This window comes from Patiria miniata, unplaced genomic scaffold (genome assembly GCF_015706575.1).
Source record: "Patiria miniata isolate m_02_andy unplaced genomic scaffold, ASM1570657v1 HiC_scaffold_2, whole genome shotgun sequence".
Taxonomy (NCBI): Eukaryota; Metazoa; Echinodermata; class Asteroidea; order Valvatida; family Asterinidae; genus Patiria; species Patiria miniata.
This window is the reverse complement of record NW_024037058.1, coordinates 12,827,929-12,855,615: the sequence shown is the minus strand read 5'-3', so window position 1 is coordinate 12,855,615 and position 27,687 is coordinate 12,827,929. Positions and strand designations below refer to the sequence as shown.

Here is a 27,687-nt window from a genome sequence, read left to right as displayed (position 1 = left end):
AAAATAACCCGGCCCCTTTAGGGTTAACAAAACAAATTTAGTCATTTACCATTCAATTTCAAAGTTTGGTCACCCTATTTAGTCACCGGGTCAAGAATATTCGTCAGTACGGATTAGATTCGTCTAAGTTGTTGACAAAAGGCAGCATTCAGAGATCAAATTCGTCTTAGACGAATTCGATTTCTGAATAACACGATTCAGGGTAAACGAGACGAAATCGAATACACCGGGTGGAAAACGTGTGCTCATTGTTTGAATATGTTTGGACTAAATTTGAAATGGTCTGACAAAAGACGAAATTAAACATTGGAATTACACTAAATCAATGTTGCTGGACCAATTTTAATATAATAATCGGTGAATTCGAACAAAAAAAAAATTAAAATAGCCAGGAAAGCCTATATCAATGTTTAGCCACGATTTGCAGGGATCATACGGTCAAAACTATATGATATTTCTCTGTCTCTAGTAGACGTAGAGACGTTTTTAAGCCACACAATGCTTGCTTGTGTGGAAGCCTTCGTGGTTGATACGATGTGTTCTTCTAAGATTGAGACACTTTCTTTTTCCAAAATCACCAAAGAAACTTACTACTTCGAGGTAAGAATTTTTTTTCTGAAGGTTGTATTCCTGTGGCGTCACAATATGTGATTCAACAATGGATTTTCCATATGAGCCAGATGAGTGTTAGACCAAACGGATATTAGTCTATTCGGAAATACATCCGGCGGGGTCAGATATGAGACAAGTGAATAATTATTTTGTTCTTTGGTATGCCAATGCGCTCGTACAAGAAAAACACAATGACTCGTATGGTGGTGCAAACTGTTATCCTCATTATTTCGAATCGACACTCAGAATGAACACTTGGAATGCCCAGGTCCACATGATGAGGTTTCTGTTGTATTGTCTTTTGCTACTTCTTACCGTCGGCATGAGCAGTGGGGATGACTCTGCAGAGCTACTCGCGGGTGAGTTCGTGCCTGCAAACGGTGCAGACCCACCCGGCGGTCTCCTCGTGAGTAGCAAAGAGGAAGATGATGACGATGATGATGAAGGCCTTGAGGTGAATTCATCGGAAGAGGACCTCGTGGATGGGCCTACAGGTAAACTCAAGGGCACAGGCGTGCCAAGGCCCGGAGAACTCGTAGGAAATGGGGAACCACTAGTTTGCGGAGACACGTCCGAGGAGAACTCCCCCAATGGTTGCGTGAGGGAAGGTGAGTCTTGGAAATGCGTTTAGGGAGGTGTAGGCCTGGTCTTTTTGTGACCGATGATAATGAATTAATGGCTGACCCCTTTTGAACAATTTGCTTAATACAGACAACATTTGCTTGGTATAAAAAGGTTAGCCACCGATAAATGATGCGATTCATCTCGGGACTACTTCTAACTTTTCTTTTTTTGCTTTGAGGTCTTGAAATCCTGCATAAGAGGCTTTTAATTGAAGAGAGTTATTTTTCAAGTTAGGCGGTCTAGCCTGAAGTGCAGTCGGAATTGGAGAATAAAAATTGGTGCCTAACTCACAGAAACAAAATTGGCCGATTTTCCGGAATTCAAATGACGGTCCCTTAAAAATACCGGCTTTGTTGTGTAATTGCCACTGGTACGGTTCCAGTCTGAGACCTCAGTCATGTGGCGATACGTGGGATAAAGGGGTCTCCCACCCTTCGCGTGTACCCGTACCCCCGCCCTGCAAACAGGACGGGGTACGCTGATAGTGAATTCACGCCCTGATTGGATTTTGCGTGACCTGTGACCTGCAAGTCATCACGGCCACGACCCTACAAGGAACTAAACGGCCGTTAAGACTGAGTAATTACTCTTTTATTCCGAAAATGTTTTTTTCTTTTTTCGTTGAAAAGCGTAACAATGTAGGAAGATTTGTCAAACGTATCTGTTTTGTAAATGTTCAATTCTCGTCACTTGCTCGGGCTCCGTTTCGAAGTCACGATGGGTCAAATTGCATATAATAAGCGCGCAAAATTTGTCCACATGGTCCGCAATGCCAAAAAAAACACATCCGGTATAGAATGCGTGCATTTCTATGGAAACGTTTTCTGATATCATTTCCGCGCATGTGCATAATGCAGTCTTAAACAGCTGCAGCCAGATGATACATAGGCCATGATAGTAACCCAGAATGTCATTCCCACTTTCTTCACAAGACTCTGTGACGCTCATTAGCGTATCCAATAGCCTTTAGTCAAGGCCCACGCGTCTTGATCCGGACACGTAACGCTCCCCGAACGCTGGCACGTAAAAAGGCGGCTGCGCCGCTCGCTGGATAGTCAAGACGCGTGGGCCTTGACTAAAGGCTACGTGTCAAAGCGCCTTGTTTGCAGGGCGGGGGGGGGGGGGGGGGGGGGGGGGGTACGAGCGAATCCCCCACCCCACAGATATTTTCTCACGAACAATTTTGTCCACAAGTGCCATTTTGTTCACGTGTTCTGATATTTTGTCAAGAGTGGCCCCTATTTGTTTTCTTACTAGGAGTCCCTTTTTTAACGCCCTGCGAACTCGGCGAATGTGCCGCCATGACGACCGCCACCTAATGTCCGATAGTGGCCATGATCGTCAGCTTTAAACATCCCCATAGAGAAATGGTGTCCGACCCCACCCCTACCTTCGGCCCGCCTCCAACCCCAACCACCTCCCCCTCCCCCACCCCCATCCCCACCCTATTATTTTTTTGATTCTAGGGATGACCGGTGAAAAAAATTGTCTACCTTTCAGTGCGGATGATCCAGCCAGTGCCCATTTTATGTCAATCCCCCAATCAAAGTTAACTTGCTACGCCACCCTGGACCTGGAGATGCACCGATAGGCCTGATGTACATGTACCTTGGCATTAGTGCTATTACTTGTCCTTGTCACACTAATACTCTGCACCGACAAAACTACTTCGGCCACACTCACCAAAATAAATCGGTAAACATTCATTAAATTCTCTGAAAACTAACCAGTTATTTTACTTTATAAAAAGCTTATAAGTGACTCCGTATTAAAAACAACTGACACTATTTATTTTTTTTACTTATAAACCTATAACATCTGAGCTAAGCCGACACTTCTTTTCCTGAACGCACCGGATATTATTGTGAGGTGCTGCAAGACCAGTAGCCACGCAGTGGTTGCACACAGACCACCTCGGACAGTCATACGCGGAAAAAAAGAAAACAACTCGATATTGTTACAGACATATTTCCGGATTAGGAAGTCACTGGAAAGCCTATCAAAATCTCCACTCACTGCATTATAATGCAAACGAAAAAGAGCCATTTACAAAGTACGCTTTCTGTAGTTTGAAACACCACCTTGAGCAAGACGCAATGAACGTGCCCAGAGAGGGAAAGATGACAAAACATATATTGGTGTCGTGTGTGTTTTTCTCGCTGTTTTCGGTGTGTGTGCTGGCGAACGGCGAGGACGACTCGAATAATGGTGAGTGCAAAATAGCGTTGCTTGGGAAGTTCTTTCCTCAACAAGCCAATATGGAATGAAAATGTTCTTATTGCCCAGTATAGCGATTTGCAGAGGTGTCATTGACGAACCTTCCTCTAATGGTCGGACGTTGCAAGGTCAGTGGTATCTGGAATGAAGGACATGCTTCTACCCCAATATTTTGGCAGGTGTGTCAATGCCACTAATAGTGTTTTCTTTGCGAATACATTATAAGTTCCATTTTACATTTACGTTGTTGCCAACATTCTTATTGCACCAGTTTGCAGGAACACTCCGGTCCAACTTTTTTATAACAATTTCCGCTCTGAAATGAGTAGGCATAGGGGTCACGCATTGAAACAACAAAATGGGCTAAAACAGCGTAACTTTCTGGAAAATGTGGCTGAGCTAGAAGCCCTCCCTGTTGTCGTCCAAATCGTCACTTATTTGGCGTGGTATATTCTGGAAACCCATTGGGTCCGTCCATACGTTCGAATGAAATACCGACTTTTAAGACCCCCTTCCTCGTGTTGGCATGACATACGCGTGGTTCCACCCTCCTCCACACACGCAAACACACCCATCACATTTGTATCCTTGTGGAGACATTTCTTTGTTCTCGCCGTACGTGTAGTAAAGTTTTCGAGTTTGAAAGTGAAGTTTCAAAATGCTCTTATTTTAACCAGAATAAATTTCTTTGGCTGAAATTCGGACTTAATATCCCTTTTCTAAAATTCTTCCATTTGCGACGGATTAACCCACCTTGGAAATTTCTATTTTGGAGTAAAATCCAATATATCTATTTCGTGAAAACCTTGACATCTATAGAAATTGCCCTGTGGAGACGTATACAATCTTTTGTTCCTTATTGTGGATATGTCTCCACAAGGATACAAATTTGAGTACATACATAGTCATGTACCAACCAGCACACAATACAAGTACATGATAATGCATTACGAATGTGATATGCTTGCCGGCTAATTCGGGTGTTTCAAAATGCGGTGCGCCACCAAGAGTTTGTCACAATGAGTTAATTTTGCCCAGTGCATCGTGGGAGATGGTACGACCAAAGCGCGGGATATTTGAATATTTGAAAAAAAGTTTGTCCGGTTAGTAGTTTCGTAAGTGCATGATTCGAGCATCTGTTTGCTCTTTTCTTTTCTTTTCTCTGTATCAATATTGTGTTTGTGTAAGGTGGCAGTACGCTGTGCCCCAATCTATAACAAAATAGCTCGTTCATAATGGACCATGATTTGTCGACCGTAAACTTGAAAAATTGACTCCCTTGGCAGGCTGTCGTCTTTTTATTTGCGATTGTGTAGTTACAGAAGTAATTGGGCTTACCAAACTAGTAAGCGACATTTAAAACCAACAAGAGAGTCATGGATAGAGGATGCTTATATTTCTGTTGGATTTTTTGGGATAAAGCGATGACAAAATGCCAGACGAAAAAAGATTACAGTCCCCGTAGCGCACATTGAATGCTGTTAAAAGCCAAAACTTGTTTATTGGGGGCGTGCACCTCCCCCCCCCCCCCCCCCCCCCCCGCTAGGCCGCTGCATGGATCAATGTAAAATGATAAGAAGGGCTTGATAGCTAGAATCCTCCTTACGAGTTCGTAATTATTGTTAACTGCGACAGACATTAAGATTCTAGACTATAGTTACCGTCTTTTAGCTCAGCTACTTAAAAATTCAACCGGTTATAGCGTTATCCGTTATTTTATAATATTTCAAAAAGGAAAATCAACACCAAAATCTTGGGCAAGCTTGTCCTACATCAGCGAGGCCAAAATGAGAACAACAATGTTATCAATTACGTTTGCTGTTGTGTCAGTAATTAATTTTGATAAGCGCGCAAATTTTGTCGGGAATTCGCGTAAAGGAAATGTGAGTCAGACCGAACTCTCTGGAGGTGACGTCACGGATATAAATCGCGCTTTCCATCATTCACCAGCCGGAGCATCCCGTTTAAGGTCTGCTGATAGAATTTCGGTGAGTTGTCATTTTTTTAAAAATTGTTTTGGACGAACTTTCTCGGTTGCAGGAATGAAATAATAAGTCATTCACCTAAACGATATTCGTGTCATCTTGGTGTTTAATGTATGAGTACTTAATGTATGAGTATTGTTTTTTTGTTTTTTTTTGATCTACACATCCGTATTTTACTAATTGAAAATTTAATGTCATTCGATGATCAAAGTAACATTGACGTTTTCAGTGTGAAAGTTTCAAGTGTATTGGAAGTTATAAGTAAAGTATATTCAATAGTCAAAAGAAGGCCCTGAAATTGTTAATGACCTGGTAATGCATTATTGACAGATAAGATACATTATTTTTGTGTTTAAAAATGTACATGGATACTTTGCAGTGTTCGCAGACACTGTCAAATACATAACCCGCATTGGATATTTCACCTTGCTGTGTTACTATAACTTTATGCCTATAATAATTGTCTGTACATTTTCCCAGAGGGTTTTAATATAATTTCTTTGTCTGATACTTGGACATTGAGTAATGGAAATGCGGACACTTTTCGTGTTGATACTCAAACGAATAATCCCTACCCTGACGGCGGATCGCATTGTTTTTCCTTTATAAGGTGAGAGTTAAACAGCAATAACGACCGCTATGCGACTCCATATCATTTTGGTTTGTCTCGGTGTGGCCATTCTACGCACTGCCAGCAACGCAGAAGGTAATATTGTTCTCATGTTTTTACCTTGATTTTGATTGAAAACTGAATGTTTTTGAATTGAAATATAATCCGGCTGTCCAACAATTAAACACTCCCTTTAGGAATAATCAGAGAAGTAAAACTAAGAATGTCTCAGAACCAAAATAAGACGTACACACGTAACATGAGTAAGGGAGTACAAGTACTTCGCCCTTGAAATATATTGTAAATTATGATGGTTTTCTGCTGTAAAGGGTCTCTGTAAAAAAATGATATATCTTCACATTTGGTTCATATGTTAAGGTTACACTATAGGCCCAGTCGTTTGTAAAGATCCGTCATTGTGGTCGGATGTTTTGTTTCCGGTATTCATGGCATTTCCTATGACTACGTGCTTTTTGCCTACCCAAGACCTTGAGTACTGTAACCAACAACTTGGTTAAGTGGGACTTTGTGCTTGACCCGTAGGCCCATGCTGGCAATGGGTAAAAACTATAGAATCGGGTTCATTGACAACAGGACCACATCAGCACACCAGAATGTTGTGAACAGAATGTATTGCGAACAATTGAGGATTATGGGCGGCATTTCATAATAATGACCTGTCATGGGGGGGGGGGGCTGGTGGGGCCGGGCCCTCCTTGGCGAACAATTGCCCCCCCCCATTGCAAAAGTCGTACATGTGTATGTATTTTCACGGTGGTGGGCCCACCTAGTTGGTACTTTGCCCCCCCCCCCCCCCCCCGACGCTCAGGGCTGGACGGGCCTGGGTAATCGTGTGCTCAAATGCAATGTTTATGAACTAATCACCACGCCCTGAAAATAATCACACGAACAGGTTGTCCCCCAAATAATCTAACAGTCGAAAACCAATTAGTAAAGGTATGTTGCATGTGGATTTGGAATATTTTCAAATTAGCTTTTAAAGTTAGACAACCAATCTTCCATCCGAACTTTATTTCAAATCGATGCCCGGGATTGAACAAACGCAGACTGCCGCTATGGCGGATATGTTTCATCGAACTCGAGGGTTGAGAATCGTCTTGGGCCACTTTCCTTGAAAGTGTGAAAGCGCAGTTAGAGAAACACCCAAAGGATTGAGTTCCTTAGTTCAAGAGTAGCTTGTTACTTATTATACCGGCTTGGATCTGTAAACTTGATAAATAAGAAAAGTGGCCCAAGTGGTTTTCAAGTTCCGTATCTTTTGAACAAAACATCCAAATGAAACGAACTAAAGATCATTTGAAAGATCAATAAGTATTCTACTCTGCAGTATATTAGACACAGTTTTGAATACTACTAGGTTTTTTGGTGGGACTCTGACCAATGACTCGGAAATTGATTCTGGCCTTCGACCAGCAGAGCCTCAAATAGTATAGTTTATTATATTCAACGTCTTTGGAAGAATCAGACATTTATATTACATACAATTGTTTGTTTTCTTTTCAGCAATGAGAATCAGAAGGGAAGAAGATAACTCGATATCTTCGGAAGAAAATGACAAAGGTAAACCTGAAACTAAAGTGAACAATTCAAAATCATTCCAAAATTTGATTGCATGTTGTGCACAAGTTCGATAAGTTACCGGTAATTATTTCGTGAATGGATATTCCAATCAGTTGTCTAATTTGTAAGCATCGATTATTATTCTTAACACATTTGTAACAGCATTCCTTTTTTTTTAATCAGAGCGTGATCGTGAAGATGATGAAGATGATAACGACAGAGGTGAGTGTTTACTTTGTATACCAACTCAATGATAAAGCCTTTAGTAAAGGCAGTGCGTAACGTCACAACCACTCTCCTGCAGTTGGGGAGTTAAGTCGTGTAATTGAAATTTTACGAATTGTTATTCAATTTCATATTTCATCATGCTATATTATACTGAACCAACCTTTACATTTTTTTCTTGCCCACCCCATAAACAGAGCGCACGTATTGTGTGCGCCACGCCAATGGGAAAGTTCGGCTGTACGGCAGTTTGTGTTCCATCCATCTTGAACCGCACGAACAATTCAAGATTTTGGCTCGTGACAGTTGCGAGGACTTGAAAGTTCGTACCTCGTCTTCAGGGCCAAAACACATTCTCGTCAAAGCGGAACACGGTAAGTCCGTCTGTACTGATGATAAACTTGATCAAGGCTGCGGGATAGCGGCTCAACAAAATGTCTTTTCTTTAGGGCCCTGTCACACTTCTGCATATCCTAATTCCTTATGAGTTGCGCATTGACTTTTTGTAAGTTGTATGTACGCAGGCATATGCATGGGACGGCCCAGTACGCTGGATAGTTTTGGGCATGCACAAAACTACGTTGCGTACGCTGTTACGCAGGTCATAAGTTATAAATACGCAGCGCATCGGTCCCGCATCGGTCGAGCGCGGTACGAGTACGCTATGTGTTCGTGAGGGATAAGACGTTCATACGCGGCAATACGCTGATCTTCTATATTGGACGTATACATAGCGACGTATTGCACGAATTAGTACCGCTCGTCCTGCGAGCGGGCAGCGCATTGTACTTATTCGTAACTTATGAGAAACTCACAGATGGCGAACTCGCGCACTGCATACGCAACTCATACGCATCTTATACGCAGTGGATGCGCTGAATTCGTTACTTGTTCGCTAGATGTGCGTCGCACATATGTCAAAGTAATCAAAAAATTTCGACGTTTTTGATCGTACGGCTGCGTATTGAAAATTGTTGATAAGGAACTCATAAGGAATTGGGATACGCAAAAGTGTGACAGGGGCTTGAGAGAGTAGTAACTAACAAACGTTGACAGTGCTCCTATAATTATTTTCACCGATTTCGACCAAACTTTGTCAAAGGTATCAGTAGCTCAGCTCCAGATGTCACATGGCCAAACTGGGGTCAAAGGTCATCATAGGGTAATTGGGGTCAAAAACCTGACTTTCTTTTACTCGATGCACTGCTCCTTCCGGGAATTACATGGCACAATCACGTGACTCATGCATGAACACGAAGCTTCCAGATCAGATCCAGCTTTTTCTTTAATCTGTTTAGATGACTAATTGACCGATAATTAAATTCGACATCAACTAGGCCTACTTGATTGTTGACATAACAAATCCCATTATAAACTGTAAAGACCACTTTGGTTGCACTCATGAAAAGTTATGAACTATTCTAATGGTCGAAGTCTGAGAAAGAATTTCTTTCACTATTTCCCAATCATTGCTGTACTCGCAACGTGAAACAAAATTTGAACATTTTCTCAAAAGAAATGTCGTGGCAAGATAAAAAGGTCATACACACCAAATTCCATTTCTTTTTTTCTCTCCATTCAGTTGACCCTAGCCACTTTCTGTGCGGACTGAAGGATGAACAATATGAATGGTACTGCAGTCCCTGTGCAATAGAGCGCAATGGAGCCATTTACAAGAGGAAAAAGGAAGGGAGATGTCCGCAAAGTTAGTCAAGATTACACATTTTATTTTCTGTCCATGTACCGAAATGGTTTACGACACTGAGCCTGACACTGCAGGTTTTGAACACACACATGTTGAGAAGCGAACAATCGGGGACTCCCTATATTGTCCCTCTTTTGTTTGTACTAACTTTTAAGGAAGCCCCCCCCCCCCATATGTTTTGTACACGATTCTAACTTGGGGACCTTTCGGGAATTGGGACCCTATTGTCCTCTATTGTTCAACATATGCAGAAACAATCTCAGATCGGTCAATTCGCATGATGTCTATCACTCTGATTCCCTACAACCACCCCACACACAAGTTTGTGCAACCAACCCTATTCACAGAGGAATGTCCATATTTTTCTTCTGACGATTTCTCAAGTTAAGGTCTTTGGCAAGTGCCTAAAAACTCCATAAACATAATCAAGGCTGTCGTCCATTGAATGACTGTCTCCATTAAGCTTGATGGCATTCCTGATGTCTCCATTAAGCTTAATGGAGCTTGAAGACGCACCTTAACAGTCCTGAATCCTTCAATTTTAATATGATTGTTCACACTTCCTTGGGAGTTAGGTTTAATGACACACGTGATGACACACGTGCTTGTCTACAATCACACCAAAAACATGTGCATGTACACACATTGTTTGGTTACTGTCATCTGCGATTATAATTTTCGTCTTTTTTTTCATTTGAGAGACATGATAGGCTAAATCTACCTTTATTTTTTTATTGAACTCTGAACATTGGATGTTTTGTCTTTCTTTTGACATACAGAGACGGCATGTAAGCCATTACCTGGAGGTATGATGCCAGGAGATGGGATGTCAGGCAATGAACCTCCATGGACCGAACCTCCAAGCCCAGACCCCCTGACCAATAACACACCCCTTACCACTCCGAATTTCCCAACCAAACCGATTACCACCACAGGAACAACACCAACCTTTGGGCTCTCATCAACCACCCGTAACGTACCTCTGACCACCCAGCAGTCACCAACTGAACCCATGAGCCAACCACCCACTACGCAACTTTCAACTAAAGAACCACCAAGCACAACACAATCTCGTGGAGAAACATACTCCCCATCCTACCGACCCTCAAGTGTCCAACCACCATCAAGCGAGACTCCTGGTACCCCGGCTCCACCTATGATCACCAGCCCTTCACCCCCTGAATCGACTCCCACTAATCCTCCGATAGAACCACCATCAGTCGGACCTCCATCACCGGAGCCCAGAACGACCGAAACCCCGATAGTGACGGGAAAATCCTCGCCGGGTCCTCAATCCTCAAGTGTCCAACCACCATCAAGCAAGCCTCCTGGTACCCCGGCTCCACCTGTGATCACCAGCCCTTCACCCCCTGAATCGACCCCCGCTAATCCTCCAATCGAACCACCATCAGTCGGACCTCCATCACCGGAGCCCAGAGCGACCGAAACCCCGATAGTGACGGGAAAATCCTCGCCGGGTCCTCAATCCTCAAGTGTCCAACCACCATCAAGCGAGCCTGCTGGTACCCCGGCTCCACCTGTGATCACCAGCCCTTCACCCCCTGAATCGACCCCCGCTAATCCTCCGATCGAACCACCATCAGTCGGACCTTCATCACCGAAGCCCGGATCGACCGAAGCCCCGAGAGTGACGGGAACATCCTCGCCGGGTTCTCAACCCTTCTTCCCACCCCTTCAGCAGTTCTGCATTCCTAAGTCTCAAGGCAGATACTTTAATTGCCCATGTCCGCCTGAGGATCCACCTGTGATTAATTTCAGACTTCCAAACATCCTCAGTCGAAAATTACAATTTGAATAATAGTGCTAATATAATATAATATACCTGTCGCTAATTTCTGCTGTACAATTACTTCTGTATAAAAATACACGTAAAAATGAAATAGTCATGCGCACCGGTGACCAAAATACAAATATTAAAAGGACCTTTACAAATAATATGAGTACATTATAAGGAAGACGCATGCGGCCCGGAAAAAAAGAACAACTTGTTATTAATTGGGCAATCTGTGGGCAGTGTGCTTCTCACATAAAAAAATTGGAGATCTGTGGGTCAGTTTAAATAACCATCAAAATATTAAAATAAAAATCTGCAAGTTTTTGGGAGCCATGATACGCATCCCGTATGCTGATTATTTCTCATGGCCCCCATCAGTGTTACGTTGAGGTTATCTTGCATTGTTTTGTGTTGTATAACACGGTTGGTAAGATGAATTGCCCTTCACGTCATATGGCCTGCTTGTCATGTAAATGGCGAAATCAACAAATAATTGCGTCGTTATAAACATCATGGAGTAAAGTTCAGTAAAGAAATATTTGTATCTCCATAAATAAAAGAACTAAGTTAATGTTATATTTTTGTTGGTTGCTGTGGAAACCAGCCGATACCTCAAAGTTAAGTCGTGAAGCGTGTACGTAGTTGTCCCTGGATTTCACGAGTGATGAGGATAATCCCTAACTTATGTTTGTAACCTAGCTTTTTCTAAGATTTTAGGGAAACTTTGAAATATTAAGCATACTTCTGATATTAGGCAAACAGTTTCGCAGCTCCCGATACAAGCCATTCCAAATCACACGTGCAACTTTTAAAGAATCCTGGAGCGGAACGTATCGCTGTAACTTTTACACCGCCGATGACACTGTACACTAATTCGTTAGCTGAAGATTTCGCTTTTTGTGTCATGGCAACTTTTTGGGAGTATTCAGAACAATATCGGTACACAGATTAAAAGTGTAGGCAATGTGCGTGTCATGGCCTAGCGGTTAAGAGCACCGGACTCATGCTCTGGTGTTTCAGTGGCGTGGGTTCGAGCCCGCCGGGTGGACACTTGTGCCCTTAAGCAAGGCACTTAACCATTATTGCTTCGTCCTTCGGAGGGGACGTTAAGCCGTAGGTCCCGTTTGCTGTGTTGAAGAACGTACAAGAACCCAGTGACTCTTATCGCTAAGAGAAGGGGTTTGCCCCGGCGTTTCTGGCCTCCTGTATAAACTCCCACGCGGAGTATTTAGGAGAAGAACCAACCCAGAACCAATACTGAGTCTTCAGCCGTTTTCTATAACAAACGGATTGTACTTGTTTGAGTATGACTAATAAATTAATACTTGGCCGTAAATTAATATTAAAACAATTATTTGATCAATTGAATTCGAGGTGTTTTTTTGCTCAAATTTGACTTAAACTCATCAATTATACGCCTTGAACTGGAAGTTTTCATAGTAGTAGGCATATGACTTGTCCCCAATAGCTCACCATGAGTTTGTTTCAATTATACACGGATCACATTTCCTGAATCACATACCATGAATTTGTTAAATTTCAAATATGTATATGACTGCCAGGGCCGGGGCGATGCAGGAAGCTTGAGTTGTGCATTGGTATGGAATGAGAGAAAGAACAATTGAGACGAATTGCTCAAACTCGGCTGAAGTTATCGCTGTTTGATAAACAGTAGTGACCAATGTCTTTTTAAAGTAATCACGGCTGACGAGTGGGACAAAATATTTAATAATAAGTAAATGATGGAAAATGCTTCATCGCTTTGCTCGGAAGCTATAAAAGGGCCACTGCAAATAAAAAGAACTCGCCGGTGAGTTTTTTAGTTTCAGTCGTTATGAGGAGATGGTGGTTTTGGCGAACATTTCGCCGCTGCTCATCCAGGTTTTCGCTGCCACAATTTATTGTCGTACCGCGTGATTATTGTCTCGCCGGCGTGTCGTCCCACAACATAGAAATGAAATATTTTCATCATTGTTCCAATAATTATGTTGTCCCTCTCGACATCCGCCTTATATTTAATGGTATACAATGTGGATTCTGTGAGTTTTTTACCATTCCATCTACCAGATCACCAACCGAATTTGAGTAATTTGACCAAAATATTCATTTGAGGCAAGATATGTAAGGGAGAAGAACGCAACGCTCACTTCTATTGTGTTAATCATTGTGTCCCGGACCTCAGGAATTTTTTTGATATATCTAGCCAAGGGGGTGGTATGTAACATTATACAACACCTGAACAAATCCCCGTCATCTGGATCGTTGACCACATGCCATTGAATTATTCGTCCCAACGCACAACGCGCGCTCGGCGCGCAGCTCACAGTGCAATGGAAGTTCGGCACGCTAGCCCTGAATAGAACTTCGATTGCACGGTTTCAGTGCTGCCGGTGGTGGCGCTGTGACACAAATCTATTTCACAAAATGCGGACGTTACGCCGGTTGTTCTCCTAACAGAGGATGAAATACATGTATCAGAACTTGAAGGTGATGCTGACGCTGCTAACTCAAAGAAGCAAATTAAATACGCTGCCAAACGATTAGACAAATTTGCAAAACATACAGGAACATATTTGAAGCATTATACTGATTCACAACTGAAAAAATTCTCGTCGCGATTTTACTCAGGACTGATAAGACTAAACGCGGCACACTATATCAGATGACATGGATTTATTCAGGTGTTGAAATAAAACAAATAATAAATGTTTCACATTCGCCTCGTGAAGTGGAACATTTCATCTGTCACCTCATGAAATTATTCTTACCATTGCACTCATAAACATTCATTATTTGTATAATAGTCTAGGGAACATTCCATCTGTCACTTCATGAAATTATTCTTACCATTGCACTCATAGTCTAGGGTATAGGGACACTGGGGGTACCCCCTCTGTCTCAAATCGTGCACGGGTATCAAAATGTTATAATTAATATGCATTATATCACCCAAGAAAATCCTTGTCATTTGATTAGAGGATTGTAGGTCACGCGACATTCATTAATCGAACCATTGCACGTCTGTGTCATAACCGTGCATTTTTTGGTTCCATACACCGTGCATTTTCGTCCCATCCCTTTTGATCCTTTGCAAGCCGCGCGCACGCTAAGACGTGCAGCGGCGCCTTGCGCTATTTAGACCATATCATGCGCTATAGCAGTACAAAACTTGCCTTTGAAGTTGATGCAGTTGCCATGATGATTTTTTTGGGTATTAATTTAAGAATTTCCGAAGTTAAATTTTCATTACTGTCAATGATTGGACTTTTAAATCTTTATAGGGCCTAAGTCTTGAACAAGCTGGGAAAAAAAAAGAAGTTGATATAATATACAATTTAGTGACTTTTGTCTGTTCTTAAAGTTTTATCCTCTAATCGAATGACAAAGATCTACTTGGATGTTGTATAAAACAAATAATGAATGCTTCGCATTCGTGCAATGGTGAAAATATTTTTCATTCCTTGAAAGATGGAATGTTCCATTCAATCTTTCAGCTCATGAAAATATTCTCACCATTGCACTCATAAACATTCACTATTTGTATACCAATGCACTGCCAGCTCATGCTTGTTGCCTTTAATGCTTGCTTTTGCGCATGCGCGCATACATTTCAAGTAAGTAGAGAGCTGATCAATGAAGAATTTAAAATCAAATTTGAAAAGTGTGCTATCACGGATGCACCTCCCCGTCTTTAAACGTTGACAATTTTATTTAAAACATTATAAAGAAAGCAGATATTTGAAATTGTTTAAAGAGGGGTTTTGAAGACCTTGAATTTTCATTAATCTAATTTTCTCGCTCTCTCTCTTTTTTTTTACAACAGAGGGACTGTGTGTTTTCCTAACCAACAAGAAAACAAAATGGTATTGCAGCCTCTGCTCCGTCGACATGACGAGTAACCATATCCAGAAAATATTTCCTAAAAACGACAAATGCAAAGGTAAGCAGGATTCCACGTTGCAATGTATTTTCCTTTCTGATGTTTAACAATCATGCAGGACCGTAAACATTGGCCGTTTCACGCTTGCCGCCATCCTGGGTTAATTGGAATAGCCACGCTAGCTCTATGGTGGCAACCGTTGCCAAACATTTTTTTTTCCCAGAAAAATTTGCTGACGGACGGACAAATTAGTTCTGGAAGGTAGCAAAGGATTTTTTTCCTGGTCTGATGAAGATGGTAGAATTTGTACTTCAAATTTACTCACTTCTACTTGTTTCCTACGCTTGTTAACAGATAAGCCTTCCAATGGCTGCAAGTATCCTAACCCGGACGTAGTTCCTGTTACGCCAACACAAGGTAAGCGCTCTGCCGAGAAAAACATAGCCAACCCCCCAACCCCCACCTTGCTGGTATCATAAACCGTTGAGTGTAAATGCTTGATTTGTGAGACCTTGTATAATAAACCGTTAGGTATAGTTACTGTCGGTACCACGGTCTTAAGTATTTTATGGAACTGAGTGGGCAGATTATTCTCTGTGCATTATGCTCATCTTAAGCCGGGAATCGCTATCGAATCTCCGTCTCCGTCACGAGGTTTCATAGATACTCACTATTGACCAATCCGGGCACGCAAACCATCACGAAGGCCCCCCTTCAATGGCCAAAGCATTTGCTATTGCTCAGGATAATCCGTCTTGAGGCAGTTGCTTTGTACAATAGCTTGCACAGTGGTTTCTCCATCGAAGGGGGCCCCGAGAATGTTCGGTGATCACGTACCGGTACCCGGATTCGTCTGTGGTCGACAAGTACATTATTGACACTTGCTGCACCAGACTGAAAACCATGCGGCCTGGGAACCAAGCACATGACCCTTTCAGGCTACCGTAGCTTTATAAAGCTACGTCTAAACCAGTTCCTAATAGGATCATTTCGCTCACGTGACGCGGCTTCTGCGTTTGATTCCGACACGTTGTTGACTGCAGCATCAGTCGGGGGATTAAAATCTGTGCGGATTTAAAGCTCATACTAATTTCGTTCTTTCGAATGTTTCATACAAACGAAAGAGCTTTGAAGTGTTTTCTTACAAATAAAAGCGCTTTGAAATGGCTGTAGAAAGCGGTATGCATTTATAGGTAAATGTATCCTACAAAGTGGTGTCACGGAGCACGCGCAGTGGATAGACTATACGTACGAACGTCCAGTACGATTATGACATCTGTCAGGACCACTCAGGATTAGAAAGTGGGCCAGCGAGTAATCTTCCATGGTGAAGGATCAAGCATCAGTTTGAATAGGTGCTGATAAATAGGTCGAATTAAGTAAATTTTATGGGTTTTACGTTACCTCACCCTATACATGTATAGAAAAGCATTTCTTTCTTCAACCACCCATATAAAGATTTGATTGACTTTGATTGACCATAAAAAAAGTTAGGCCTAAAGAATATTTTTTTCTTTGCAAATACAATTTTGATTTTCTGCAGTTGACACCAACACGCACGTGTGTGGGAAGAAAAGCGGTGCATTCCAATGGTACTGCAGTTACTGCTCCGTGGAGAAAAACAATGCAAACTTCAGGCCGCGGAAAGCTTGTCGGCGAAATAATGCAAAAACAGGTATGTGAATGTCACAGGTTAATCTCAAGCATTGTCTGAGGACCTATGTCGGTTCGTTGTAAAAATGACGGAACTTTGCTCAGAATAAAAATCACACAGATAGCAGAAATTAAAGTTGGTCCTTTCCTCTAGAAATTCACTCTGTTATTATTTCATCAACACATCATAAATCTTCAATGTCAACAGTGATTGGTCAAGAATCAATTATAACACAATCATCAAAAATCCAAAATATCAACGTGTGACTTTTCAGTGGTGTAACGTTTCAAACAACAATGCAATCCAAACAATGGAAAAAATCAGAACAACTGCAACAAAAGTTAATTTGAAAGACCAAAAAATATCAAAGGATGTGAAAACAATATGCAAAATCTCAGATCATCTGAATCCAAAGAAAGAATTTGCAAGTGTTCAAAGTCAACAAACTTCAAATTTGGTGTAAGCCAAAAGTCAACAGTATGCATAGGTTCAGCATGAATAATACAACAAGCGCAATGAAGTCAAACCACTGAAACATCAACACAAGGAATTATAGCAAACATCAATGAATACATCAATAAAATACAACAAGGAGATTTTATACAATACGTATAATTATAAGGTCTTAGCTGGGTTCAAAGCGTCGCGTTGGAACTCGTCTTGATTTGCCGATGCGGTGTCGTACTCAGATGGGGTCCAGGTAGAGCAGCAGCGTCCAGGCGAAGTCCAGCGAACGGTGGTCCAGACGGAGAGGGTGGCGGTGAGAAGCAGGAACAGGCCGGGCGAAGAATCGAACCGGGTCGACTCCTCAAAGCGTGACCTGGGGACTCCGTGTTCTGTATCACAAAGCACGTTTGCAAATGATGCGAGGGAAAGTGTTAGGAACGTTTCTCACAAGAAATTGACTTAGTGAAGTCCGCAATCGTTCCTAGGCTAACGTATCAAAAGTGCTAAGGGTAGCACTCTAAGATATTCTCGCATCGAGGTCTTCTTCGCTTCTGAAGAATTGAGGTGGAGCAGGGTTTAAAAACCCCTACTGATCACGCGCTCGGACAGGTTTGGGAAAACTTTCCAATTGGTCAAAAAGCTAAAATAATGATATCATCTTCGGAAAAGCCAATCAGAAAAGGAGTAGTGGGCTAACATTCTTGAGGGAACGTGGCCAGCTTGAGATTGACCAATCTGGTCCTCCTTTTATGACTCAATGGTCAGCGTGATCGAACTTCCTTGAATTGAAACAATGGAAGCTGTGAACTTTGGAAGGAAAAACTTAGATTCGTGGGGTGACGCAATGTCTAAGATGTCCTTCTGAACAGGACGTGGTCAGCGCGGAGGAGGCCCGCTTACTAAGAATTCCAACCACACACCGTGGGAAAGTGGACAAACATCTTGTCGGACCAAATTTTAAAATGGTTCCTAATTTAACAGGGTCCGACATGAACATTTATCCATTAAAAAAAAGGAATTGGAACCCCTTCCCCCTTACAGTTCAAGCTTTGCGTGCTAAAAGGTAGGCATAGTGCCTAACAACTGAACCGTGTCATTCAATCCAGAGCCCGTAGGGAGAGCAGTTAACTGATGGGGCTGCCCTGGTCAAATAAAATTATAAACAAATAAATAAAATTGGAAAGTTGCCTGACTTTGTCGTGGGGGTTGCCAGACCAACTTGCAGGTGGGAACCAAATCCTTGCAGTAACGATAAATCGGTGGGTATGTCTGAAAATCTCCTTTTTTGCAAAGGGGCACTGTTTATAAAGAAGTGTTCTTTTAGTTAAAGTAAATTAACCCAACGAGAAATGTACATTCCCTTCACCCTACGGATTTATACAATAATATAAATATGTGGAGTGACCTGGCCTCGTGGTCCGGGGTATTGAGTTCGTGGTTTGCAGGTAATTCTGCAGGTTGTGTGTTCATTTCCAGCCTGGGGTTATGGTGCATGTGCTCTTGAGCAAGGCACTTTTTTGTCACTCGTTGCTTCTCTCCACCAAGGAGTAAAATGGGTACCCGTGAACGGTGAAGGCAGGAATGGTAATTGTGATTGAATTAGCTTCCTTGCACCTAACAGGCAGCAAAGAACTGCATACTTCCCAGGGAGCCAGCGGCGGCGGAACGGGTTTGAAACTGGGGGGGGGGGGGGCATCACCAAAAAGGGGCACTTGCAAACCCGTGCTGAAATGTCGACACGTTTTTTTCACCGGACACTTGGCCTCCGTAAAATCAATGATTATATGCTAAATATGCATTATGTGCCCATTTTCAGGGCGTATTGTATGGGTTTTGGGACTTGGTTTTCATATTCCTCGTTCATATCAAAAAAATCTATACCATTATGCGGAAATGGTTCCATGCTTCTAAGAAATAGTAAGATACTTTAAGGGCATTTTGTTTTATCTCGAGGGGGCACTTTAATGCTCGAGGGGGCACATTTATGGCCGCAAAAGGGGCACTTGGGCAAATCTGGGGGGGGGGGGGCAAACGCCCCCCCCCAGCCCCCCCCCCCCCCCCGTTCCGCCGCCCCTGCAGGGAGCTGAGATGGTATAATGTTCAATTGGCCCAATGATCTAATGTCAAGCGCTTTGATCTTTAATAGTTAAAAGCGCATATGAATACCCTATGATATTATTATTATTATTATCAACAAAGAGATTAGAAAAAGGGAAAGGAGCAAATGGGGTCCAGAACCCCCACCCCACCCCACCCCACCCCTCACCTACCACCCCCATCGTCACGATCAGGTGTAGGCCTACATTATAATTGCGCCAGTAGCTTTAGCTCCCCCTCTGAGAAATCTAGTTCAACCTCATTTTTTTTTATCTCCGAACAGATACACTCTGCATAGGCCAACCCCAAGAAGACATCCCGTCCACTTCTCCACCGGACCTGCCGACCACCGAAGCTCCCACCACCAGTCCTCGCACCGTCTTCCCGCCCTTGCAACCCCTCTGCATACCCGATTCCCAAGGCACTTACTCCAATTGCCCGTGTCCGACAGATTACAAAGTTCCCAAGATGAATTTTGCCTTACCGGATATCGTGACGAGGTCGGGTAAGCCTTCTCCAATACCCGACAGAGAAAACCCACAATAGAAAACTGTACCAAAGAGAACCAATCGTATACTGTGACACGAACTAATGGCTAAACTAAATTTCTTCCATTTAGATAATTTCTGAGAACGGAAGCACATTATAAGCTGCTTCTTGTGTGTGTGCGTTTACAAACACTGCCTTGTGGGGTACCGGAACAATGGGAGGTACCCCACAAGGAATGCCCACCGACTTGCGGGGTACCGTTTTGGTACCCCACAAGTTTTTGACGAAATGGATATATGAATTTTGCTCAAAAACTAGGTATTTCCAAGGTGGGTTGATTTGTCGCAAATAAAGAAAAGGGATATTAAGTCCGAATTTCAGCCCAGAAAATAATTCTGGTTTAAAAAAGAGCATTTTGAAAAAATGCAAAATTGCACAATTTTAGTACACAAGAACAAAGGAAGTACCCCACTTCTATTGGTGGTGTGTGTGTGTAAAGTATGATAATTAAGAAAGAGAATCTGTATATAGATAATCGTGCTCAGTAGTAAGTTCCTTATAATTGTATTTATATTATACAATGTAATACATAGTTGAAAAAAAACAGATAATACAAGTTTGTTTTATCTGTTAACCCTATCAAGAGTTGGGGATGGCATCTTAGATTTTTTTGCGGAGAGGGAAGAGGCATGCACATGAACCCTAGCAGGAGATGCCTTCGGCACGCCTTACTCATCCCCCTTCATATCAGACCCCTCCCCTTTCCTAAAAGCTGGATCCGCCCCTGATTTTATCAACAATCGGAACTTCAGGGCCCAATTTCTTGGCTCTGCTTTGTACCGTTACCGAAAAATCCCTGCTCACTACAGCAGAAAATTCCGTGCTTACAGTAAGCGTATTTCATGCGTTAGCAAGGAATTTTTACTTCTGCGCATGCATACATCCCGTAACTAAGGGGACACCGGGCTTACGGGTTAGCACATAATTTTTTCTTCTAGCTCGATTAGCTCAAAATGTGTGGTCGTAAGCGCGGAATTCTGTGGTTAGCAGAGCCATGGAATTACCGCTAAAAGGCTCTTAACAAAAATCTTTTACGGTATAAAATATTTTTGTTCAACCAAATTCTCCGCAAATGAAGTACTGATGGTAAAACGATATGTATCGGTTTTCTTAAATTAAGTAAGAACAGGCAACATTTGATTTGATTCCAAGAATGTATAGCAGTTCGACACTTGACTTGTTTTCAAACCTCAAGCGAATGTTCGAGTGGTTTTGAAAAAAATGAAGACATGTTATGGAACTATTAAAATGAATATGACACTGTACTTGTATTTATTTATCAAGTTCGAAGAAGTTTTAAACATTTATAGTTTTGGGTCTCTATGGTAAAACTGGTAGTGCGCCACCGCGGTACATGCACCACCCCCACGTAATGGGAATAAATCACGAATCAACTTGGCCAAAACTTGACGCGTGCAAGAATCTTCAATGATCAAAGATTTTAGAGGAGAATGAAGATTTTGTTTAATAACTCGTTTCATCAAAAGTCACCAATTTAACTCGGAGTTTCAAAGGCCGTGCTTTGGGACCTCCCACTTTTTATGGGACAAGCTCCTCCCTCCTTAATCCGGTACCGAGTAAGGCAGTGCCTGTTGATGTGAAGCAACGGATGTGACTCACACGGTATAATATCCCGGGAAATGTTGATACTATTGAAGTACTTGGAATAAACATAGGTATGGTTCCACGAAAAGAAAATGGTCATAACCATATATCCTATTTGCACTTGTACGCGATCGTACACAATTGTGGGACGTGGGTGTTTTATTCTGCATCGGATGGTTTGGAGTCAAGATAAACATACTTCTATTAGAGGTAGGTTTTGAATATGAGAAATAATAAAGTCAGCCGTTTACCAATGCGGGAAATTCGGTTTGTGAGGGCGTCAATTTCTGGAAATATTTCGAAATAAAATGAAGAGTGACACTGGCCAGGAACGCTTGCTTAATGGTTGACTTGGATTTCCGGGATTTTGAGGATGAGTTACAATCGGATATGATAAATTAAGATGTGGACAATGCTTTTACATTCAGGAAGCGTGATCTAACCACTAGTTAGCTTACATTAGGTTTTTGAAATATGTTTGTTTTTATTTTTATTATCATAATTATTGTATTTTTATTGGTTTTTTTTTTTCTTTTTATCTTGTACTTTGATACAAACTTTTGCTTCATGCGCTGAAACGTAATGAAAACCAATAGCAAATTCGAAAATGAAACTGACTAAATATGAAATATCCCATTTGATTGTAAGTAAAAGGAACAAACATCCTGTTAAACCACGGCACCTTAAGTATGCAGTCCTTTGGAATTACCATCATTTTTTTTGCGATGGTTGGGACAAACCCTTTTCCAAATGCTGCCCCACATTGACGGACTTTTGGGTTTGTAATCGGTAACATATCCTTGAATGACAAACTGGGGATCATATTACAAGTGGGTTCAAGTCAAAACGTGTGTTAAGAAACATTTTGAAAGAGAATGCTTTTAAGAGAAACCTTGCTATGCGTCGAAAAAAAAATGAAGATGCATTTTTACATTTTTTTTTAAATGGACATGGCCGAACATTCAAAGGTTAGGGGTTTTAAATAAGCTGCTCTAAATTGTTAATATAATTTTTTGAATCGCTAGTCGGTAATTTTTTTTATATATAATTTTTTTGCAAATGGTGTGGGCTAAATTACATGTTGTCAGGAAATTTGTGTTCTACACAAGTTATTTAATTGTTGATTTTTTGGGGTAATAAATAAATGAGCCTGCATGCTGTTTCAGAGTTTTACGAGCACATTGCATATGAGTGAAGTTATACTGTTTTGCTCTATTCTTTATCTTTATAATGAAACAAAGTTGAACTTTATAAACCCGGAGTAATGAATCCGTTGTAACAGGAAACGCATCAACGGTCTAATGGAGGGAATGAGGGGCCTTGTGGGCTCTGAAACGCGTTTGTTTTATGAACAGATAATAGTTGGAAAATCTTTACAAAATGAAAGATTTTGTTCTCACAACTATACACCTTGAAATTGTATGATTTGCGTTTAATTAGCGCGTTAATTTCAACATTTTGATCATCAAAAATCGAACTGTTGGAGCCACAGTCGTACGTAATTCTTGTCACACAATGTTTTTTTCCGAACCGTTGCACTGAAAGCATACTGTCATTGCGAGGTATTTACTGATCAATAAAAAAATTGGTTTTCAAATTCCAAACCCGTTTCAGTCGCTTACTTCTTTATTCCTTTTTTATCGCAGACGATCGATAGAGGGCGCTCATGAGATTACCGTATTATTTTGTATACCTATTTAATGCTATGTGCCACTTTTGAATTCCAGTTATGAAACAGGCGGGGGCCCAATCCTTACTCGCAACGCTTTGTCTTTTCCCTCCAATTTTTAACATTTTGATATCCAGTTCGTCGTTAGTTGGTCACTGACAGATTGTTGTCACTTCCCATTGAGGTTATTCAAGAATTAGTCCTTGCCAGTGGCCCTATCCTTGAAAGCCATGACGTCATTATTTTCCGGTGCATGGTCTTCACAGTTCAGAATATGGGATGAGTGGGTAGGCCATTAAGGCAGATCGATAAGTTAGGATGGTATTTGACTTGTCGGTTATCAGTGCTGCACTTTTGTATCCGTTTCTGTTTTGTGGTCGTCACAGACGAAATGGAGAAGACCTGCCAGCAAATCCCATTTTCTTTACTGAATTGTTCTTGTGAACACTTATATGCACCGATGGGGTATACATTTTAAACAATAAGACCGGAGAACTCGGCTAAGCACTTCTCATCATAAGCAATCAAAGAAGAAAGCCCTCCCCAAGACTGTTTTTGTCTAACTCACTAACTACTGAGCACCTCTCGCTCAAATAACGACTAATCAGTACAGAAAATTCCTTAGCGATACAGCCTTACTCTTTAATTGGCACAAAACAGTGATAATGTGTACGAATGTATGCAATTTATGACAAATGATACCGGGAACAGTTGTGCTTTTGTATACATGCAAGCTGTGGTTTACACTCACCTTGTGCGAATACAAAACAGTGCAACTGTTTTTTTCGGTACCATTTTGTCATAAATTGCATAATATTATTTTGTACGCACCATCAATGCTTTGGGCCAAACAAAGAGTATGGCTGGATTACTAAGGAATTTCTGTACTGATCAGTCATAATTTGACAGGATGTGCCAAGTAGTTTTTGAGTTAGACAAAAAGTAGTCAGGGTGACTTTCTTTTTTCGTTGAGTGTTATTGGTTGTCACTGTTTTACTTTGGACGAGCCAGACAGCACAGCAACGGAAGGGCTCCACCATCGGCCGAGCGAGGACAGTTTGGGGCATCATGATGGTTTCCCTCCGTCGCCTGGTGACGTCACTGTGGTTTGGTCAAGTACTTCTGCTCTTTTTGGTGGCTACGTGCACAGACGGCAAGTATCAAGCACATGCACGCCACCCCCCCCCCCCCCATGTACCGATTTTACTCAAACAATATGAGAGGGAACGCAACGTTAACGTCCTTAAATGCTTTGAATACGAAATGGTAGGCTAATTTTCAAATTTTCGGACGTTGTAGTCTGTGAGACGGAGTAAAAAATTATTTTACTGTCACTTTCACCCAATGTTTGCGATTACTAAAACCATAACGCCGGCTAATCCTTTCTCTACACGCAGGTGCACAGAAGCAGGATGAAAGCCAGGAGGATTTCCCTGCATCCATGAACGGAAATGCTTTGCAGGGGGAAAGCAATGAGGACAATGAATTGGTCATGGGTGGCGAGGCTGATGGCGATGATGAGGCTAATGAGGAAGACGGGGATGATGGGGATGACGATGATGATGATGAGGAAGACGACGACGATGGGGATGATGATGATGATGATGATGGGAGTATATCAATTGAGGTAGACGGTGGCGGAGATAACGAACAAAGACCAGGTGGAACGATTACGGTACGGCCAACCAAACCGGGCAAAACTGCTATTTCCCCAGGTGGCGAGGACGATGGAGACGAAGGCGACAGCGGTGAAGGCACCGGGGGTCCCCCATGTCTACCCAAGCCCCCGCAAAATGGCTGTCTAAATCGGCACACTGACAATTGTTTCCTGAATGGCCGCTTGATCGACGTCCCGCAAATCCCGCCAGTGACCGAGGAGATTCCTTTCATAACGGCCACCACACTGTCCGTGGGTGAGCAGATCACCCTTGCTCTTGGGGTCTTTGGGATCATTGCCATTACGGGCGGTGTTGGACTGTGGGCCTACAGGTCATTGGCGAGTACTCAGCGAGCTGCCCATGTCGCTCATAGGAGAGGAGGGGACGGGCTCGCCATGGCAGCAGGGGAAGGCACAGAGGATTTACTCAGGGCAGAGACACCGGCTAGTTCCATGACAACAGTCGAAACTACAATTTAATGAAATGTTTTTGATGTAACTGACATTAAAATACGTGGACGGTTTTATCGCGCGTGTGTGCTCTCCGCCCGCCTTTATGGGTCCGAAACCTGAACACTACGCAAGAAAGAGCAAGAACGATTTCAAGCTCAGTTCCACATGCAGTGTCGTCGTCGCATACTTGGAATCCGATGGGTTCGGACTTCATTTCCAACGCAATCATCCAGCAGCTTACTGGGCTTGGTAGCATTCTGTCTGAGATCTCAGGGAGGCGACACACCCTTTTTGGTCATGTTCGGCGCCTCCAAGCTCCTGCCCCTGCTTGTCTTGCCCTGGATGCTGATGTCCAGTTCCACCTTGGCAACGGCCTGCCACCTGGACCAGGCCTCGTGGTCATCCCGGCTTACTTAGCTTAAGAAGGTTGCGGATGCTGTGCAGCTGTCTCTTGCCCATGACCGCGGAAGTTGGAGGTCACTATATACGAACCACCAGTGGCGCACCCAAGGTGCGGCCAAACATTTTGCGCAAACTTTTTGATGAATTTTAACTTTTAAACAATTTGAAAAAAAATAACAAATTGTGACCCCCCTCCCAAAGCCAAGTCTTGGGTGCGCCACTGCGACCCACTGATGGTCAAGTGCAGCAGTAGTAGTACCCTGTGCTGCACAAGTGTACTACCTCAATGGTGAAAACTAAGTTCCCTGACCTGAAGGTCTCCATGCTGTATATTAACAAATCAGTCATACGTCAAGTAGCCGTGTCATTTAGAAATAGGACATGACGCAGCAATGTCAGAAAAGCTTTTCCATTGTTCAAGTGGATGATTGAGGTATTATAAGATGGAATTTTGCGTCGGGGAGATAGCAATCAAATTAGGTTTTTGCCCTTCACCGACATTTAAACACTGTATACTCAGTGTGTTACCTCCCGAGTGAAAGTTGGAAAAAAATCACTCGGCTGGGACTCGAACCCACGACCTCCTGCTTTCTAGTGCAATAACTAAATAGTGCAATAACTAAATGTCTGTGGATTTTTTTTGGTTAAAATTCTCATTCAAAACTGAGTAACTTTTATAATCTACAACGTGTGTAACTCTTATTTTTGCATATCTTTGTATCCTAACTGGACCATTCAATCAAGGGAAATACATTGGTATTTCGAAAGAAAAGAACAAAGCAACACAATTTACAACACATTTAAAAAAAAATATTGCGAAGTGACTAGTCACTATTGTAAAAATTTAACCTGTTGAACTAAACTTCCGTTCAATCGATCACGCGGACAGCAAGTGAAATTCAACCGCGGGAGTCTGTGACCAGACTAGTCAGTGTTTGGTACCAAGACGTTCACGTTAAAAGTAAGCATGGACTGACGAGACACGCTCTATCGGGAAATAAAAAAGCGGACCTGTAAAAGCGGTTGTTAGGAAAGCTTGATAAACAATTTTAATTTACGTGTTTATTTTTTACCTTGAAGTACCTATTGTCATTCATGTATCACAGCATGATTCTTTGGAGGGAATAATGTTCAGCCTGTAAAATCATTTTGTTTTGCTCGCGAATGGTGAGCATGCAAAAACTTTCATAAAAAAGCGCCCTCTATAATTATTGTTACAAGGATTTGCAATCCCTACTTCATCCGAAGATATGTTTTTAAGTAAAGAGTGGAAAAGAATAAATCACTGATTGTTTTTAAATATCGTTTTTGATGGTGCATTTGTTGTATTTATTTGATTACTTTATTTCGATTGTTTCATTATATGCTTGTTTTAGATGCCAGGATTCGGTTTTTCTGACAAAGTCAGCGTGATTCAAACGATTGGGGGTTGGGGGGGGGCTGCAGAGTTTGGTTGGTTGTTTTGCTGGCTATTTGCAGGTTTAATAGTATGTTCATTGATTGGTAAGTTTGTCAAGCCTTCGCCCAATATGGATGTGTGGTTAAGCAACTTTTCGAGTCAATTGGTCAATAGTACAAGATGTGTAAACTCAAAGATGTAACATATCGATTCCGTTATCCACGAAGCCCAGTCTCCATGGTTGGCTTCGCCAGGGCCAGGCTCTATTACATAGACTATAAAAAAAAGACTGCTTCATGCACACAACTTTATGCCAAGTATATAAAAAGTAAGTAAGTCAAAAAAGTACCAACAGCTGTCCCTGTATCTGGACATAAAATTGATGGGTTCTCTAAAGTTAATTACTACATGTACAGGCGTGCATCCAGAGGGGCGGGGGGGGGGGGGGTGCGTGGGGGTCAAAATCCCCCCAGCTCTGACTTAAAAATGAATGTTTTCAGAAAACAGAAATATACTGAAAC

General features: G+C 42.1%; 3 protein-coding genes across 3 annotated transcripts; all 3 read left to right on the top strand.

Annotated features, from left to right (window-relative positions):
• The first annotated feature begins 717 nt into the window (after positions 1 to 717).
• Positions 718 to 20,173, top strand: LOC119726549. The gene is made up of 5 exons (XM_038198281.1): positions 718 to 1,220; positions 15,178 to 15,294; positions 15,589 to 15,651; positions 16,778 to 16,909; positions 19,716 to 20,173. The coding sequence occupies exons 1-5, from the start codon at positions 740 to 742 to the stop codon at positions 19,976 to 19,978; spliced, it is 1,056 nt and encodes a 351-aa protein (XP_038054209.1). The 5' UTR covers positions 718 to 739; the 3' UTR covers positions 19,979 to 20,173.
• LOC119726548 (leucine-rich repeat extensin-like protein 5) lies at positions 5,119 to 12,722 on the top strand. Its single transcript, XM_038198280.1, has 7 exons — positions 5,119 to 5,441; positions 6,049 to 6,144; positions 7,573 to 7,629; positions 7,813 to 7,851; positions 8,052 to 8,228; positions 9,437 to 9,559; positions 10,339 to 12,722. The coding sequence occupies exons 2-7, from the start codon at positions 6,078 to 6,080 to the stop codon at positions 11,376 to 11,378; spliced, it is 1,503 nt and encodes a 500-aa protein (XP_038054208.1). The 5' UTR covers positions 5,119 to 5,441; positions 6,049 to 6,077; the 3' UTR covers positions 11,379 to 12,722.
• Positions 20,174 to 20,344: 171 nt separating the features above from the next.
• Positions 20,345 to 26,226, top strand: LOC119726551 (general transcription factor IIF subunit 1-like). Its single transcript, XM_038198282.1, has 2 exons — positions 20,345 to 21,796; positions 24,653 to 26,226. Exons 1-2 carry the CDS (start codon positions 21,679 to 21,681, stop codon positions 25,390 to 25,392), a joined length of 858 nt encoding a protein of 285 aa, XP_038054210.1. The 5' UTR covers positions 20,345 to 21,678; the 3' UTR covers positions 25,393 to 26,226.
• The last annotated feature ends 1,461 nt before the right edge of the window (positions 26,227 to 27,687 follow it).

What these genes read in the sequence shown, in the direction of transcription:
- LOC119726548 (XM_038198280.1), top strand. Translation starts at nt 6,078, where the DNA reads ATGCGACTCCATATCATTTTGGTTTGTCTCGGTGTGGCCATTCTACGC. An exon ending in TTCGGAAGAAAATGACAAAG is followed by an intron (nt 7,630 to 7,812) that starts GTAAACCTGAAA and finishes TTTTTTAATCAG; the next exon opens with AGCGTGATCGTGAAGATGAT. An exon ending in TCTCGTCAAAGCGGAACACG is followed by an intron (nt 8,229 to 9,436) that starts GTAAGTCCGTCT and finishes CTCTCCATTCAG; the next exon opens with TTGACCCTAGCCACTTTCTG.
- LOC119726551 (XM_038198282.1), top strand. Translation starts at nt 21,679, where the DNA reads ATGGTCATAACCATATATCCTATTTGCACTTGTACGCGATCGTACACA. An exon ending in TAAACATACTTCTATTAGAG is followed by an intron (nt 21,797 to 24,652) that starts GTAGGTTTTGAA and finishes CTCTACACGCAG; the next exon opens with GTGCACAGAAGCAGGATGAA.
- LOC119726549 (XM_038198281.1), top strand. Translation starts at nt 740, where the DNA reads ATGAGACAAGTGAATAATTATTTTGTTCTTTGGTATGCCAATGCGCTC. An exon ending in TAAAAACGACAAATGCAAAG is followed by an intron (nt 15,295 to 15,588) that starts GTAAGCAGGATT and finishes GCTTGTTAACAG; the next exon opens with ATAAGCCTTCCAATGGCTGC. An exon ending in GCGAAATAATGCAAAAACAG is followed by an intron (nt 16,910 to 19,715) that starts GTATGTGAATGT and finishes ATCTCCGAACAG; the next exon opens with ATACACTCTGCATAGGCCAA.